Source organism: Anabrus simplex, chromosome 3 (assembly GCF_040414725.1).
Source record: "Anabrus simplex isolate iqAnaSimp1 chromosome 3, ASM4041472v1, whole genome shotgun sequence".
Lineage (NCBI taxonomy): Eukaryota > Metazoa > Arthropoda > Insecta > Orthoptera > Tettigoniidae > Anabrus > Anabrus simplex.
Window position 1 is genome coordinate 207,182,049 of NC_090267.1, and position 16,831 is coordinate 207,198,879.

Genomic DNA, 16,831 nt, shown 5'->3' on the forward strand with positions numbered 1-16,831 from the left:
TGACTACAACAATAGGAAATTTCATGTCTCATCAACACAAAAAGGGAAGCCTATCTATCCCATCTTCAAGACCCATCCTCCAACACAAAGATAGCACATTTTCTAGAACTCAAAGGAACATGCCAGACTAAGATAATAGAAATTAAGAATATCTGGTTCCAACAGAAGCACCGACCCCATGGTGTAGGGGCAGCGTGCCTGCTTCTTATCCCGAGGCCCCGGGTTTGATTCCCGGTTAGGTCAGGGATTTTTACCTGGACCTGAGGGCCGGTTCGAGGTCCACCCAGCCTACATGATTAGAATTGAGGAGCTATCTGATGGTGAGATAGCGGCCCCGGTCTACAGTAGAAAGCCTATAATAACGGCCAAGAGGATTCGTTGTGCTGACCACACGACACCTCGTAATCTGCAGGCCTTTGGGCTGAGCAGCGGTCACTTGGTAGGTCAAGGCCCTTCAAGGGCTGTAGTGCTATGGGGGTTTGGTTTGGTCTGGTGGCAACAGAAACTGAGGAACTTCAGACTATCTGATGGTCGGGACCTGAGGAACATACACAGGAATAACAGAGCTGTATGGTTCATGTCGCTCTTCATCAAGTACACTGAAAAGTGCTGTTAATTCTACCACTCTTACTGACAGCCATGAAATCCTGGAGCATTGGAAGGAACATTTATCCACCTTCTAAATCATTCTTCCACTGCTGATGAAGACTTTGCTCATGATGTGTCTCAACAGCCCAAAGAACCATAGATGGCGGTTCCGCCAACTTACAAAGAATTCAGTGTACTGTAGCTCTCAATTGAATGAAACCTAGAATGACACCTGCCCCAGATAACATCCTTCTGGAGTTAATTTGAGCTGGTGGTCAATCCCTCAAAATGCAGATTTTCACTCTCATCTTCAAAATTTGGGAAGTCAGAGAAATACCTGGTAAAATAAAAATGCCACTACCATCACAATCTTCAAGAAAGGTGATTTCAGTGCTTGTGGCAACTATTGTGGTATTTCACTACTATCTACTGTAGGTAATTCTGCACGAATTTTGCTTAACTGCCTCCAGGTTATCTCTGAGAGAGTCCTCCCAGAGTCCCAGTGTAGGGTCTGAACTTGCAGAAGCACAATTAATTTGATTTTCTGTGCAAGGCAACTCCAGGAAAAATGCAAAGAGCAACAAAATACTCTCTTCTTGGGCTTTTATGACCTGGAAAAGGCATTTAACTCAGTTCCAAGACCTGCTATGTGGGTGATGCTTAAACACTTTGGCTGTCCTCAGCATTTTGCTGCGTGCAGCTGTGAGCTTGCATCCGGGAGATAGTGGGTTCGAACCCCACTGTCGGCAGTTCTGAAGATGGTTTTCTGTAGTTTCCCATTTTCACACCAGGCAAATGCTGAGGCTGTACCTTAATTAAGGCCATGGCCGCTTCCTTCCCATTCCTAGGCCTTTCCTGTCCCATCGTCGCCATAAGACCTATCTGTGTTGGTGCAACGTAAAGCAAATAGCAAAAAAAAAAAAAAAAAAAAAAAGTAGCATTTTGCCGATCTGGTTCAGGCTTTCCAAGATGGCATGACTGGGTAGGTTTGACATCAGAATAGGACCTCAGATGAATTTCCTATTACTCGTGGACTGAAATTTACATTATATTTGGCTGCCATGCTATATGAATATCAACAAACAATCCAGGTGTGGAGGTTAGGTATCGTTTTGATGGAGGGCTTTTCAATCTGCTGCTGGACTTTGCTCCCAGAGGCTTACCCAGGTCACAAAGGTAACCAAAATGCTGTATGCAGATGATGCTGCATCACCTACATTCACTACCAGAGGAATTACTACAGTCAGTTAACTGCTACAAGAGTGCATGTGATTGTTTTGGTCTCACCATTAATGTTCAAAAGACCACGGTCCTAGCACAACCAACTGATGTAACTGGAAACTAGAGAGACAAGTGGTGTCTTAGGTCTGTCTGAGTAAGGCAGGAGATAAGGAAGGGACTCGTGACTCATGGACAGGTGCTGGCCCGACATTCCAGCGGCCGATCTAACGGAAGTCGAACTAAAGGAAGTCTACTGTATTTGTATACAAGTTGTTATTGTCTCATTAAATACTCTTAGGTCCTATGATAACAGCTATGCCAAGTGGCTCAGACAGCAGAAGTACTGGCCTTCCTAGCCCAAGTTGGTGGGCTCAATCTCGGCTCAGTCCAATAGTATTTGAAGGTACTCAAATTTACTGGCAGATAAAAGAATTCCTATAGGAAAAAATTCTGGCACTTCATAAAAGTAGTTAGTAGGACATAAAACCAACAACACTGTTATTATTCAATTGAAATAAAATGCGTAACTTACATATTATTTTAAAAAATTACATGAAGTGTAATATAAATATTGCATTTGATGGACACATTAACTCCACAGTGCACAAGGTTTGGAGTTTAACGTTGCAGTAACTCACTGAAGGGTTTCGGCGATGCAAGGATGGGAAAGGGTAGGACTGTGAAGATAACGCAGCATTTGCCTGGTGTGAAAATGAGAAACCACGGGAAACCATCCTCAGGGCTACCGACAGTGGGATTCAAATCTACCATCTCCCAAATGTAAACCCATAGCTACAGGACACTAACCGCATGGCGAACTTGCTTGGTTACAAGGATTGCGATGCACTATCTGCACAATTTTATTTTTACAAAGTAGCATCCTTTTGCAAATCAAAATTTTAAAAGTACATAGGGATTTAATTAATGCTGCCATCTAAGACCAGCTTTTCCTTGTGTAAACAAAAAGAGCATAGGTTAAAATTTTCTTACAATATGCCGTCACGATTACAAAAGAAAGCAGCCCTGTTAACTTGCAAGCCCAATTTCATTCTGTTCGCTGGTTCGAACAACATCCTCCAGATGCAGCACATGAGATCATCTTGCACTTCTTTACATGATCTCCATCAGTGTAATAGTCATCAATTAGAGTGCTACCATTTATTATGCCCCTGAAAGTAAGTTTACATGAGAATATTAAGCAATTCTCAGAAGACAAATTGAAGAGATCTGTAGATACTGAAAATGAAAACCTACAACCTGGTTGTCTGGGTCAGGGATGTTATGAATGAACCATATATAGGCTGTTATTACAATGGGGTTGCCACTCACAAGGTGATTATTATTAATGACTGATAAATGCGATAAAATGATAATGGAGAGTGTTGCTGGAATATAAGATGACAGGGAAAACCGGAGTACCCGGAGAAAAACCTGTCCTGCCTTCGCTTTTTCCAGCACAAACCTCACATGGAAGGACTGGGATTTGAACCACAGAATCCAGCGGTGAGAGGCCGACGCACTGCCGTCTGAGCCACGGAGGCTCCCTGTAGATACTGTATAGTAAAAATTCTACAACAGAGGAGTTGCATGAGAAAACTCAACAATTGAGATGATGGTTTCCATCAATATTCTGCTGAAGAAGCAGTCCATTCTAGAGTTATCCTTCGTTATAACACCATCGGTTGTTCAGAGTCTTTTTTTTTTTTTTTTTGCTAGGGGCTTTACGTCGCACCGACACAGATAGGTCTTACGGCGACGATAGTTCAGAGTCTAGTTGGAGCAATAAGGAGGGAGGCGTTAAATCAAAGTAATGTATTAAAACATTAATTTGAATGACTTACGCTTCACAGCGATATACTTTACAGAGATTTTCTAGAATTGTAATAATTTAACATTCAATTTATAGGTATTCTGTACTTGTAAATACAATACTCTGACAGATGTTACTTTTTTTTTTTTGCTAGGGGCTTTACGTCGCACCAATCAATCAATCAATCAATCAATCAATCAATACTGATCTGCATTTAGGGCAGTCGCCCAGGTGGCAGATTCCCTATCTGTTGCTTTCCTAGCCTTTTCCTAAATCATTTCAAAGAAATTGGAAATTTATTGAACATCTCCCTTGGTAAGTTATTCCACAGACACAGATAGGTGACAGATGTTACATGCAATTTTTTAACAGTTATCGTAAGCACAGTAAAGTACATTTATTTAGGCCTGTAAAATGATTTCTACGAAAAATACAGTACATATCTGATATACAAATTGAACTATACAGATCTCACTGCGAGCTGAAATACAGTCAAATCTCATTAAGACGTTTCTGCAGAGGACAAGGAAAAAGAACATGTTAAGTGAGAAAATGTACAACTGAATACAGGACTAAAAACTATCCAACAGGGATATCAAAACACGAGATACATGGATATGAAAACACTAGATATGATTTTTCTGTCAGGAGGGCATTTTACATCATGTATCCGCGGGTAGAGTGAAAACTATATCTACCATTTCTAAAAATGAGAGGAGAGTATCAAAAGGTGTGAAAAGAACGAGAGAAAAAATATGAAAACCTTTTCTTCTGGGGCTTATAAAATAGCTACAGTGCATTGAAAGGTGTGAAAAACCAGCAAACAACAAATATAAAAATATCTGCATGGGGACCCATAAAAATATATATGTATAACTGCCAATGACAAGAGCCTATATAACTCAGACGGCACTGCTGGATTCCATGGTTCAAATCCCAGTCATTCCATGTGAGATTTATGCTGGACAAAGTGCAGGCAGGACTGGTTTTTCTCCAGGTACTCCAGTTTTCTCTGTTATCTTTCATTCCAGCGACACTCTCCAATTTCATTTCATCTGTCAGTCATTAACCGTTGCCCCAGGAGTGCGACAGGCTTCAGCAGCCGGCACAATTCCTATCTTTGCCACTAAATGGGGCTTTACTCATTCCATTCCTGACCTGGTCGAATGACTGGAAGCAGACTGAGGACTTTCATTTTAATGCAGATCACACTTTTTCTAAAACATGTTAGTAGAGGCCTTATATTTCTGGCCAGTAGCTTATTAAACATTATTTACTGGTCACACTCTTAGACAATGAATTGGAAGTTACACTTGAGCATGTGTGACTGCAAGAGAATGACTTTGGCCGCCATTCTAAATCCGACAAAACTTCAACCAACCCGAGCGATCGAGCTGAAACTCAAAGATGTGAGTTCCAAAATTCGTACCAGCTCTGTGCGCTTCAAGATGCGGATGTCAGTCCACGTGTCTTCATTAGTAAGGAATTTCACAACTTTTTCCGTAATCATAACTAGGCTATCAAAGATAAATATGCATCACGCCAGTCAACTTAACATGATTATGATCCTAATCCGGATGCAGGCTATCACGTGACAAATGTTTGCTACCCTTCACTGTACCACTGAACACAAAATAGATATCTAACTTCTGAATGGAACGCAAAATACAAGCACAAACAAACTCACTGTGTTATTAGGGAATCTTACTGCTAACCGGCAAGCAAAACTGAACATTCTTGAGGCTAATGGCTTGCTCCCTGGAAGTCCAACTCATCCTGTGAAGTTGAGGAATTCAAGGCCTTTTCCCATTATCTCGCAACTGTGGTGAGAGCTCTTAGCTGAGTTGGAAATCACATTCCTTTCATCGGGAATAACATTTTTCAGGGCTTGGAAAAATGTGATTGTACCAAGTGGCAATAGTGAAAATTCGTGATGCAATATGCAAGGTATTTTTTTTATAGATTTAATTTGAATTTACGACATGGTAGACAGGAAAAACATGTTAATGACGAACACTAACAAGGTTTCGCTGTAGCTGAATGAATGGCTTGTTTCCATTGAGAAACTGTTCAAGATAACTACACAAATGGTCTACATACTCTTCAGTTTCTCTGGTAGTGATCTTCTGATGCATCAGCTCAGGCGTATCACTTTCATTTTCACTAACACTTGAACTTTTTGGAAGTTTCACTAAATCAATAACATTGCCAGCAGAAGATTCTGAAACACTGGTTCTTCATGGTCCATTGCTACAAGTTCTGCCATGAGAGTTGCTCCATTTGGTAGCCGTTCAAGAGATTCCTCTAATTTCTTGGACTGATTAGTCTTCCTCAGATGAATCAGCTCCTGTAGTGATTCCAGTGGTGGACCAGCAGTTCCTTATTTTTATAGCTGAAACATCTCTCCATGCAACTTTGATGTAGAACAAAGCATTCTGTAATGACAAGCTGATATCAGAATCCTCATCATTGATCTGTTGAATTATATTTTTCACTTGATAATGCCTGTAATATGTTTTAAAGCTTTCGATTATTCCTGTGCCCAAAGATATTCAGGAGGAAGAAATTTTACTCTGATGCTATATTAGCTGGAATTTTGTAACATGGTGCATTGCCAATAATGTTATTACAGATAACACTTGCCAGTAATGGACAGTGATCATCTATGCATTTCTATTGTTCCTATACTCAATGTTAACTCATATGTTTACATTTTTGAAACACTGAGGTTTAGCAGATTGCCAATCACTGTCACCTTTCTTTTACAACTTCCATTAGCATGAGTACAAAATGCAATGGTAATTTTGTCCCTGAATTGTTTGCAAGCCCTTACAGTAGCATTTGATATTATTTTATCAGGTTTTGTACAATAAAGTCAAGCAGTTCCATCCATATTGTACACATCACTTGCATCATAATTTTTAATGATTGCTGAAATTTTTTCGCAGCACTCTTGTACAACCACCAGGTCAACTTCTGCTGTCTCACCATGTTTTACATTCTGCATCAACCCATGGCATTTTTTGAAATGAAATAGCCAACCATTGCTGTATGCCATGCCTGTAATGCCTAATTTGTCACCAATAAGCATACACTTTTTGCTTCTGTCTTACATGTAATGTCGTTCGTTGATTCATCGTAGAAACTTTCGCGCACAGGGCAGATAGCACAGACAGGACTGAAGTTTGTAACAGGTTAAGGTGAGCTACTGCTACGCTCTTTACCCTGAAATTGCTTTGTCCAGTGTTCCAACACTATTATCAGAAACATTCTATAGTGATAAGCCATAAGGAAATTCCTGCTGTACGCCATGTTTATTCTTACAGAGCAAGTACATAAATCCCTCACGCTATGCCACTCAAGCTATTAATGATGATCGGTAGCATCCAGCCTCTTTACATTCCTAAAGGATTAGGTTAAGAGCCATGTTTCCACTTTAATATAAAGTTTCCGGTTTCCTGATGATATAACAGTTAGTGATATACTGAGTACACTTTTAACACTGTCCGACACTCTGCTCCCAATGACAGATGGAAGTAGGCAGGAGTGGCATTATATCGGGTTGTTACCATGCTACTTCAATCGGGAATATCTGTTTATTGCTCATCGTGAGCAATAACTGAGTGTGCTGGTATAACGGGTTGTGATATATACAGTAGTGGGTTAATTAATTAATGGCGTATGGCTTTCAGTGCCGGGAGTATGCCCAAGGACAAGTTCGGCTCGCCAGATGCATGTCTTTTGATTTGACTCCCTTAGGCGACCTGCACGTTGTGATGAGGATGAAATGATGATGAAGACAACACATACACCCAGCCCCCATGCCAGTGAAATTAACCAGTGAAATTAAAATTCCCAACCCTGCCGGGAATCAAACCTGGGACCCCTGTGACCAAAGGCCAGCAAGCTAACCATTTAGCCATGGAGCTGGTCATAGTGGGTTGATTCTATCTGTCAGAGAGTAATGTTCTGCAGAGAGGAACAGATCTGTCAGAGAGTAATGTTCTGCAGAGAGAGTATTTCCCTCCTCTGATGAAGTCTAGGAAGCAAGTAACTATTGCAACCTTGAAGAAAAAGCTTTTGATGATACTGGACGAGACAATGGACAAGATGGGCAGGACAGAATTTATCATTTTCGTTTCCACTGCAGAAACCACCAGACTGCAGCAGGTGTAACCTATGTGGCTGCAGTAACTTCATTAGAGGTAATGAACAGTCGAAGCTGTTACTGAGTCATTAGATGCTTTACAGGATATGTGTGCCATTTGTTGGTGATTATGACAATTTTTTTATTTTCTTCACAGAGTTGTCCCTCATTCTTTCCGAAGTTGCTGGGTACAAAAAGTGAGCATTGTTGGTACAGGATGCCAATTGGTTTGCCTTCACTGAACTAAGTTGTTGCCCCCCTTCAAGCAGACTTTTCTACACACCAGGAAGAAATTACCTGCTTTCTAACATTTACTGCAAGAAAGAGATCTAAGGCTAGATTGTTTCCCATCCCTAGCCTCACATGGTGGAATTCCTGGTTAGAAGTAGTTGGTTGGCTTACAGATGAACAAGGTATCCTAATCAAGTTTCTTGACTCTAATGCCAGTCGGGAGTCCTTCCACGCAGCATCCTTGTAACAACAATGCTTAGATCTTAAATTTTTAGACTCTCTTAGTAAAATCACTAGTTGCACTGCTGAAGTCTGAAAATCAGTTCCAAAACATTTGCTGCAGAAGTCTACTTCAGAACTTGAAGAAATGCCTGGAAGTATCAATCACTACTGATCTGCATTTAGGGCAGTCGCCCAGGTGGCAGATTCCCTATCTGTTGTTTTCCTAGCCTTTTCTTAAATGATTAGTTACTAAGGTGGGGGCTTAACCAGATCGATACACTGAAAGACAATCCTAGAGGCAGAAAAATGGAGGAAGTAAGTAAGACAGTTTGCCATATGCACACAGAACTGGACACACTTAAGATGAGGAATTGTGTTCACATTTTTCTAAAATATATGACTTGTCTTCTTTGCAAGCAGCAATAAAAGAAAAGCTGAAGGTTCCTTTCTGAAACTCAGAAAAGTATTTCTGCTTATGAAGAGGAACATAATAACAGAAAAGCCCTAATAAACTGTTAATGAGAGGCTAATTAAAAAAAACACACCAATATACTGTTAATGAGAGGCCAGAAATCTCAATGGAAGATGATTTTGAGGCAATGCATGAGGATCATCAATCTTTTGTTGATGTTGCACTGGGTGTAACGTGGTTCAAGAGTCAAATGACAACCGTGAAAGATACTTCTCAAAATACTCGTGTGTTCTGACTGGCCACCTGATAAATTTGGAAATACTGCCAGCATTCAATTATGAATTTAAGCAGTAAGAGTTAGTAAATGTGTTGATATTTCTACCAATTTTGTTTATAATATAAAATGTATATAATTTTTCTTTTGTTTGCCAAAATTTGATAAGTTTGTGTGCGCTTTTAACTTGTGTAAAATTTTCCTCATTGAATGTTTATACAAGTATTTTACCTCTGTTATCCATTTCAAGACATTTTGTTCAAGAAATATGAGGGTCTACTGATAAAGTATGTTACTGTGGAATCTCTGATAAAATGCATGCCTAATTATTGAAGGCCTAGGATTGAGGTAAGGTAGTGTACTGGGACTAGAAACAATGTTTTATCCCAGCATTTACCCTGATTGATTAAATGGTCAAGGGAAAACTAACAATCAGGTTAGATGATGCCATTGCCAGGATTCAAGCTTCAAATCTCTGAAAGGTGCAGATTCTCTATCTTGTTGTAAAACAGACTAAAATGCTCACCTGGAAAGTTAGAATTCCTGTTCTAAAACTGTGCTGCTTTTATATACCGTTCATTCACTACGAACGATGTGATCTTTTTTCCTTTATGCAATAATGACCTTATTGAGTCCCTAAGTTACTTGTTTCTCTCTACCCTCATTTAATGGCCTAGGTAAGTAAACAATGAGGTTTGGAAATCAGTGTGAATGTAGTCAATGTGGTTCCACATGGAACCTACACAGGAATGAATATTGAGTAATGACTCCTGTAGATTAATAGAGCATTGTATTTTCCAAATAAAAAAAAGTTGAAAATGTCTCAAAAGGATTTGAAACCTCATAACTCTCAGGAAACATAAGGTCATAATGGACACTATGCAGTCAAGTCACATTCCTCACCAATTGTTAGGAAGAAGTAACACTCTGGGTTTGTCCAACAGACTAATGATAAGCAAGAGGTCCAAGGTTCAAATTCCAATCAAAACAATATTTGGAAAGTCCAAAAATTGGTAAGCGCTGTATCTCAAAAATCATGTCTGTACCTTTGACTTTTTGGTCTGTTGCGTCACAGTTTCAGCATCATCCTCCCCTTCACTGGCTGTGTTAACATCAGCTGCTGCTATAGTGGGTGTGGTAGTGTTTTCTGTCATAGGAGATTCAGCAGTGTCATTAGCAGAGGCAGCTGTTGGAGTTGCAAGAGTCGAAGTATTAGCAACCGTCACTGCACTATTATTCTCTAAAGTAGTTGCAGAGGGACTGACTGAGGTTAGCTGCCGAATAGCTGTCTGCTGGATCTCCAAAATATCCAGCTGTTCCAGGACTGGTGAAAGTCTAGATGTGGCATCACCACTTGTGTGACCTGCAACATCATTGCATTTCCCAATCACTATTATGGACATTGATTAACGACTGATTTGCCAAATACAATAAGAGCTGAAAACTGCTTCAAAAGTCTCCATTTTTCAATTTTAAAAATCCTAGACGGATGATCTTTCCATGATTCAGTTCAACTTACGCTTTAGGAGTTCTTTTAACAACTTAACTAAGAGATTATTAAATGTTAGATTAATAGCACTTCTCTGCCAGACAACTTCTTCTTTGCCATTTCCTTGGATAAAGTGACAGACTGCTAAGGTCATTTCAATATCATATAATTTCCTCTTCAAGAGGCTCATTCTTCAAATGGGTAGGGACATTTCAGTTGAACTTCAGAACCTTCCTTCCCTCTTTTTCTTACATCTTAATGTTTTAATGTTTGAGGAAACTCCTCCACTGTCAAGAAGACATCTTGTTACAGCTTTTTTTTTTTTTAAGTTTTTTTCCCCTTTAACTGTCACATTTAGAAACAGGGTCTAGAGAAGTTTACAGTAGAGTAATATACTAACAATATCATCTAATGATGGACGTTGCAAATGAATAATCCTTGAAAGTAGACTTAAACCAACTCACATGATTTCAATTCATTCTTATGACAGCAAGATTTTTTATTGCAGAAGGTAACTTTTAGCATAATAGCAACGTTGTTTGCCTGGATGGAAACCATTCGAAAAGCATAGCATTGCTGCCAGTATTGTTTTCAGAGGCAAAATGATTAAGACTGTTATGATAGTGAGATATTTTAATAGGAACACAAGTGCTGAAATTCCAGTAATCTACCAGGAAAAAAGAAAGAAAGAAAGAAAGAACCCCACAATGTAAGATGAATTAACCTACCAACATATTAAGAGCTGAATAAAGAATTTAAAACTACAGACTTCTCTGCCAGGCAGACACAATATACGGTCATAACAACACTCAACAACATAAATAAGTACTTGGTAAGAATAAGCATCCAAACACATGGGAAAAATGTGTGAAGAACACTGCACTTGTCATCAACCCAAGGATTTCTGTGTATGGAATCTGTCTTAATTAGTGCTCTTGTGTGGTCTGTAATAGTAGAATACAAATTATAGTTTGGAAATAGACATTTCAGGACTTGAAAGAAAGTAGTTCAATGGCATTTGACAGGAATGTGTGAAGAGAAAAGACAGGTACTCTACTCTGAAGATAAGTGAATGTGCAACAACCTTCTCAGAAAAGAAAAAAATTTGAATCCAGTGACCCATCCAGTCCATTGACAGACTTGACCTCTCGAAATGACTGGTGCCGAGCCAGATGTGCAGGTATCAGAGTGTCACATGATACCTGGGTCCACTTGATTGGGTCCACTAATCTTTCATACCAGATAGTTGCCCAATTCATCTCATCAGGCTCAGCATGACCTACTTAAGCCCTCAGTTCAGGATTAAGATCCTTGGACAAGCAAGGATTCAAGCCTGGAGCCTACGAGTAAAAGGCAGACACACTACCCCTACAAGTGCTGGCGCATTTTCAAGGAATGACTGGAATTCTAATTTAAAAGTGACTAGTTCTGTCACATTATATTATATAGCATTTTCTTTTACAGATGACAGCTGTGTCAAGCACACATGAAATTCAGAGTAGTGTACTCTTCCTTTTGAGTCCAAGTTTCAAACCTCTCTTTCTTGCAGTAATACGAACAATAAGATACTTTATATATGTGCTAAATTCCATACACATGGAAGTAGGTTTCTAATGATTATTTTGAACGGAAACTAAACTCTCAAGGAGAAAATAACTGGTGGAAATATTGGAGAGGAGGAGGAAAGTGAGCAAAATATGATCTTGTCTTACAGCAGCCAGTCCTCCCACAAAACAATAACAGGAAGTACAAGAATACATGCCAAAGCAAAATAACCTACAATGCTATGTATATGTATACGGAATTTAAAAGATACAATGAAGTGCATGAATTAAATATTATTTTCATTTCCCTAGCAGGAATCTTGAAAAAAAAAGCTTAATCTGCTGCAACTGTATCACATGTCAAAAGAAACAAATTTTTTCACAAAAAGCTAAATTTAACAGTTGTACTCTATTTATAGAGAATATACTCAAATATTGATCATAACACATTCTCTGGGCAATGAAAATACTTTTTGAGAGTGAGCCAAGTTCCAGCTCTCAGTTCAGGATTGAAATCCTTGGATGAGCCAGAAATTAAATCAACAGTTGAAAAATTTATTTCACTCACCAGATTTAGTAGAGGATTCTCCTGAAGAACCACTTGAATCCTTGTTGCGACTACCATGTCGATGTCTATGCTTCCGATGACGTTTGTGATGCCTCTTGTGACAATGTTCTTCATAACAACGATGTTTTCTCCGCCGTTTCTTGAGCGTGCCATCAGATGCTAACATCTTCTTCAACTTGTCTCTTCGACGTTTCTTCAGCTTTTTGCGATCTGATCTTTCCCCATTTTCCACTTTCTTAGAAGTGGAAGATTCCCTTGAATCAGGAATTTCTTCTCTACTGCTGCAGGAAGGACTAGTATTTGATATCTGACCGGAAGTCAAGTCTTTGCTTTCAGGACTTCTTTCCTGTACACTAGAGTCCTGGACAAAAAAAATAATAAAATATATATGTTAATGTATACTACAACACAGAGTCAAGATATTATAAACTGTTAAACTTCTCCATATTACCACCCAGTTAAGACAACCACCAATATTCCTAACAATTTTTATCCAACATGGAATGGTATTCACACCAGACCAATGTATTTCCACCCTCTGGAAGATGATCACCCCTTCCCCGATCAATGACCATGAATTTTGGTCTTCAGTCAATATTATGACCAGAAAACTGTGAGGCAAACAAAATTACAGTGCAGTATTGTACATCCTTGTATACACCTGTATGCGTCATTTTTGGTGTGCCTCATTATCAATGTAGGAGAGAAATGAATGCTCTTTCACTGGAAGAACTAATAACTGTAATAAAGGAGGATGATAAAGGAAGATCTCAGTGGGATATAGCAAATACATTTAGGTGCAGAGAAAGCCAAATCAAAAACTGTTTTACAAATCACAACCATTACTTAGGAGGTAAATATGAAAAAAGTCACAAAGAAAAGACAGTGGCAGCCATACGAAGAAGTGAACAATGTGGTTGACGAGTGGTTCAGCTGAGGCTGTAAGTGGAATGCAGAAACGGGCCCTCAAATTTACTTCTGACTTGGTTGTAGTTGATTTCTTTGTAAATAATGAATGGTTGGATAGATTTCATCTCTGACACAATATCATCTAAGAAGCAGTTTGCGGATACTAATGGTAGTAGTACCAATGCAAGTGAGCAGAAAATGTACTAAGTATTACAGTCCGATATTCACAGGGAAGAACAGGGCAGAATTGGGGAAGTTAATAAAATGGCCACTAGCTTGATTCCGAAACAGCTCTCACCAGCATTGCTTGATATGAGAACTGGAAAAGATTCAAAGGAAAGCAGCATGATTTTTCTGGGTGAATTCTGATAAAAGAATAGTGTTACAAAAATGTTGCAAATTTGGGCTGGGAAAACTTGAAAGCAACGAGACGAACAGCTTGATTGTGCAGAATGTTTCGAGATGTCAGTGGAGAGATGGTTTGAATGACATTAGTAGACGAATAAGCTTGAAAGGAGTTTTTAAAAGTAGGAAAAAATCCTAAAATATAGTTGAAATTCAGGACGACAAATTGGGACAAATACTCATTTGTAAGAAGAGGAATTAGGGATTGGAATAATTTATCAAAGGAGATGTTTCATATATTTCCAACTTCTTTGAAATCTAAATAAATTTCAGGAAACTCAATCATAAAATTACCAGTGTTTCACCCCAGCGCAACATGAGCTCATTAGTTGGATACCGCACCTTCTCAAGACACTGACTGGCTAGCATGCCGGTAGTAATACCACTGCTAGTTATCATGTGTTAAGCACAATGCAATGCCAATGTAGTAGGGAAAAAATATATATCAGTCTGTATAAAATAACTGTTTTGTCTGTACATTCCTCAGAATTTAAAAAGAATTGTATTTCTGTATCAGTCATATTCACAGTAAGAAGGAAATGCAGTTTTTATTTTCCATCATCACTGTCTGTCTGTCTGTCTGTCTGTCTGTATGTATGTATGTATGTATGTATGTATGTATGTATGTATGTATGTATGTATGTATGTATGTATGTATCAGTGGAACCTCAATTCTCCGTTTTTGGTGGGACCATGAAAAAAACGTACAACATGGGAAAACGAAAAATCCGGGAACGAATAAACCATCAACAATTAGGCTAAATGTCACAAAAATTAAGTATGTATAATTATAATCTTACAACCACTCCTACACCAAACCAAACTATAGCAAACTACAGCCCCAACAGGCCTTCACCTACCAAGCGATCGCTGCTCAGTCCAAAGGCCTGCAGATTATGAGGTGACGCATGGTCAGTGTGACAAATCCTCTCGGCCGTTATTCGTGGCTCTCTAGACCGGGGTCGCCAGCTCACCATTAGATAGCTCCTCAATTAAAGGTTATCATAGGCTGGGTGGATCTGGAACCAGCTGTCGTATCCAGGTGGTGAAAATATCTGACCTCTCAGAGAATCAAACCTGGGCCCTCTGGGTGAGAGGCAGGCAAGTTAGACCGCCAGACTAGCTTCAAACATTAATTTCTGATATGCGAGTTATAAATCTCAAAACTTTACATTCAGTTTTATCAGGGGAACTTTGTCAGGTTCCTGTGAAAGCTTTCAGTTCAGCAACTTGAATAAGCCAAACTCTTCGAAAAATCTAATAACACTAAGCCAAACAAAAATCGACCACAAGAAGATTTTAATTTTCTATCAAATAAAATAAAGCACATGAAATATCCCATCAGGATGGCAAAATCTTTTTTTTTTTTTTTAATCTTCCACTGTAATTTGGTCACCGATATACTGTTTGTAGTCAGTTTCTGGAAATCTTGTACCGTGTAAATTTTAAGCCTACATCGACTTTTAAAGGTTATGTTCAACTCGAGAATATGGTTTCGAATGTAAGTATTGATTCTCAAAATTTCTCACATGCATTATATTCAATTCTGTCCGTCACTAATCACAATGAAATTGGAAAGAGAAAAAATATCATTAAAACTTCAGAAATTACGGTTATTAGTGACCTTGAGCTTAACTGGAAAGTGCGCTCGCTGTACAAGTCAGTACGAGTGGGAAAGGATACAAACTTTTAAAATGTAACGTCCGCAAATATGACTGTGGTTTTTATAACATTTTAACACAAAAATGTAAAATTCCTAGTCTTACATTAGGACCAAAATAGTAATAGGCAGCCTCAAGACCTCCCATGCCTTTTTGTATGAAAGGTGCAACATCTGCTCTGGTCATGATAACATATCGTATACGATAATATTAAAATACTAAATTTGTATTAAGAAGAAGCAGTTTTGATTCCTGCCTGAAAGCCCAGTGGGCAGCCTGTAAGTGTTGTAGGAAGATAGTTTTATTATTGATTTATTTAATTTATTTACTTTTTGAGACTCACTTAATTTTAATCTACAATATTTGTGCCTTTCAAGCTGGCTCCATGGCTAAATGGTCAGCGTGCTGGCCTTTGGTCACAGGGGTCTCAGGTTCGATTCCCGACAGGGTCGGGAATTTTAACCACAATTGGGACTGGGAGTATGTGTCGTATTCATCATCATTTCATCCTCATTACAACACACGGGCGTCAAATCAAAAGACCTGCATCTGGTGAGCCAAATGAGTCCTTGGACACTCCCGGCACTAAAAGCCATACACCATTTTTTATTTATTTTATATCCTTACCTAGGAAAGTTGCTCTTCACTTCTATCTTTTCCAAATCCAACTTCAATGATATTTATAATAAAAATACAACAATATACCTAGGTCAATATATACCTGTTCTGTTGTTGGCACTGATGTTGCTGTTGTCTTGGAAGAATTTGTACTACTGCTGATCGCATCAGCACTAGTCCTGCGATCCTTGGACTGACTTTCACAGCTTGCCCCAGAATTACGTCTTCTTCGCTTTCCCAAGGTAAGCAATGGATTAGGATCATATTCTGAAAGTAACCAATACAGATACACAATGAGTATGGTATCTCCTGATATTTAGGCCCAATGACCTAGATGTTAGGCTCCTTTGAACAACGATCATCATCCAAATATTTAGAAATCACTTGGTTGTCATAAATATGTATTTCTCAAAATTTAACGCAATAGAAACTTGCGTACATTAAATACATCTGTAAAACACTGTTACAGGCAATGCTTACCAAGAATAGGATAGTTAGGAGGTAATAAGCGGATATCATCCAAGTTAATGCGCCCACTATCCCCATCATCAAATTCAACGTTGACAAAGTGAGAATCCAATTCCGGATCAGGTGAAGTTGGTTGTGCCACTGTACCAGGATATAAACAACGGTACTGCTGACTCCAATAAGCACAAATACGGGTACCTGGTGTCAAAGACACAATGCTGGTAGGTCGAACTTCCAGAATCTGAGTCAAAAAAGAAGACAGAA

At 38.9% G+C, this 16,831-nt stretch overlaps 1 protein-coding gene across 1 annotated transcript in view; it reads right to left on the bottom strand.

The window, feature by feature from the left end:
• Positions 1-16,831, bottom strand: part of wge (winged eye) — a 405,537-nt gene that overhangs the window by 10,576 nt on the left and 378,130 nt on the right. Inside the window, exons 18-22 of the mRNA XM_067143856.2 lie at positions 16,580-16,808; positions 16,203-16,366; positions 12,507-12,867; positions 9,959-10,268; positions 4,904-4,946 (exon numbers count right to left, since the gene is read on the bottom strand). Coding sequence (XP_066999957.2) covers positions 4,904-4,946; positions 9,959-10,268; positions 12,507-12,867; positions 16,203-16,366; positions 16,580-16,808 — 1,107 coding nt within the window. The remainder of the gene's footprint in view (positions 1-4,903; positions 4,947-9,958; positions 10,269-12,506; positions 12,868-16,202; positions 16,367-16,579; positions 16,809-16,831) is intronic.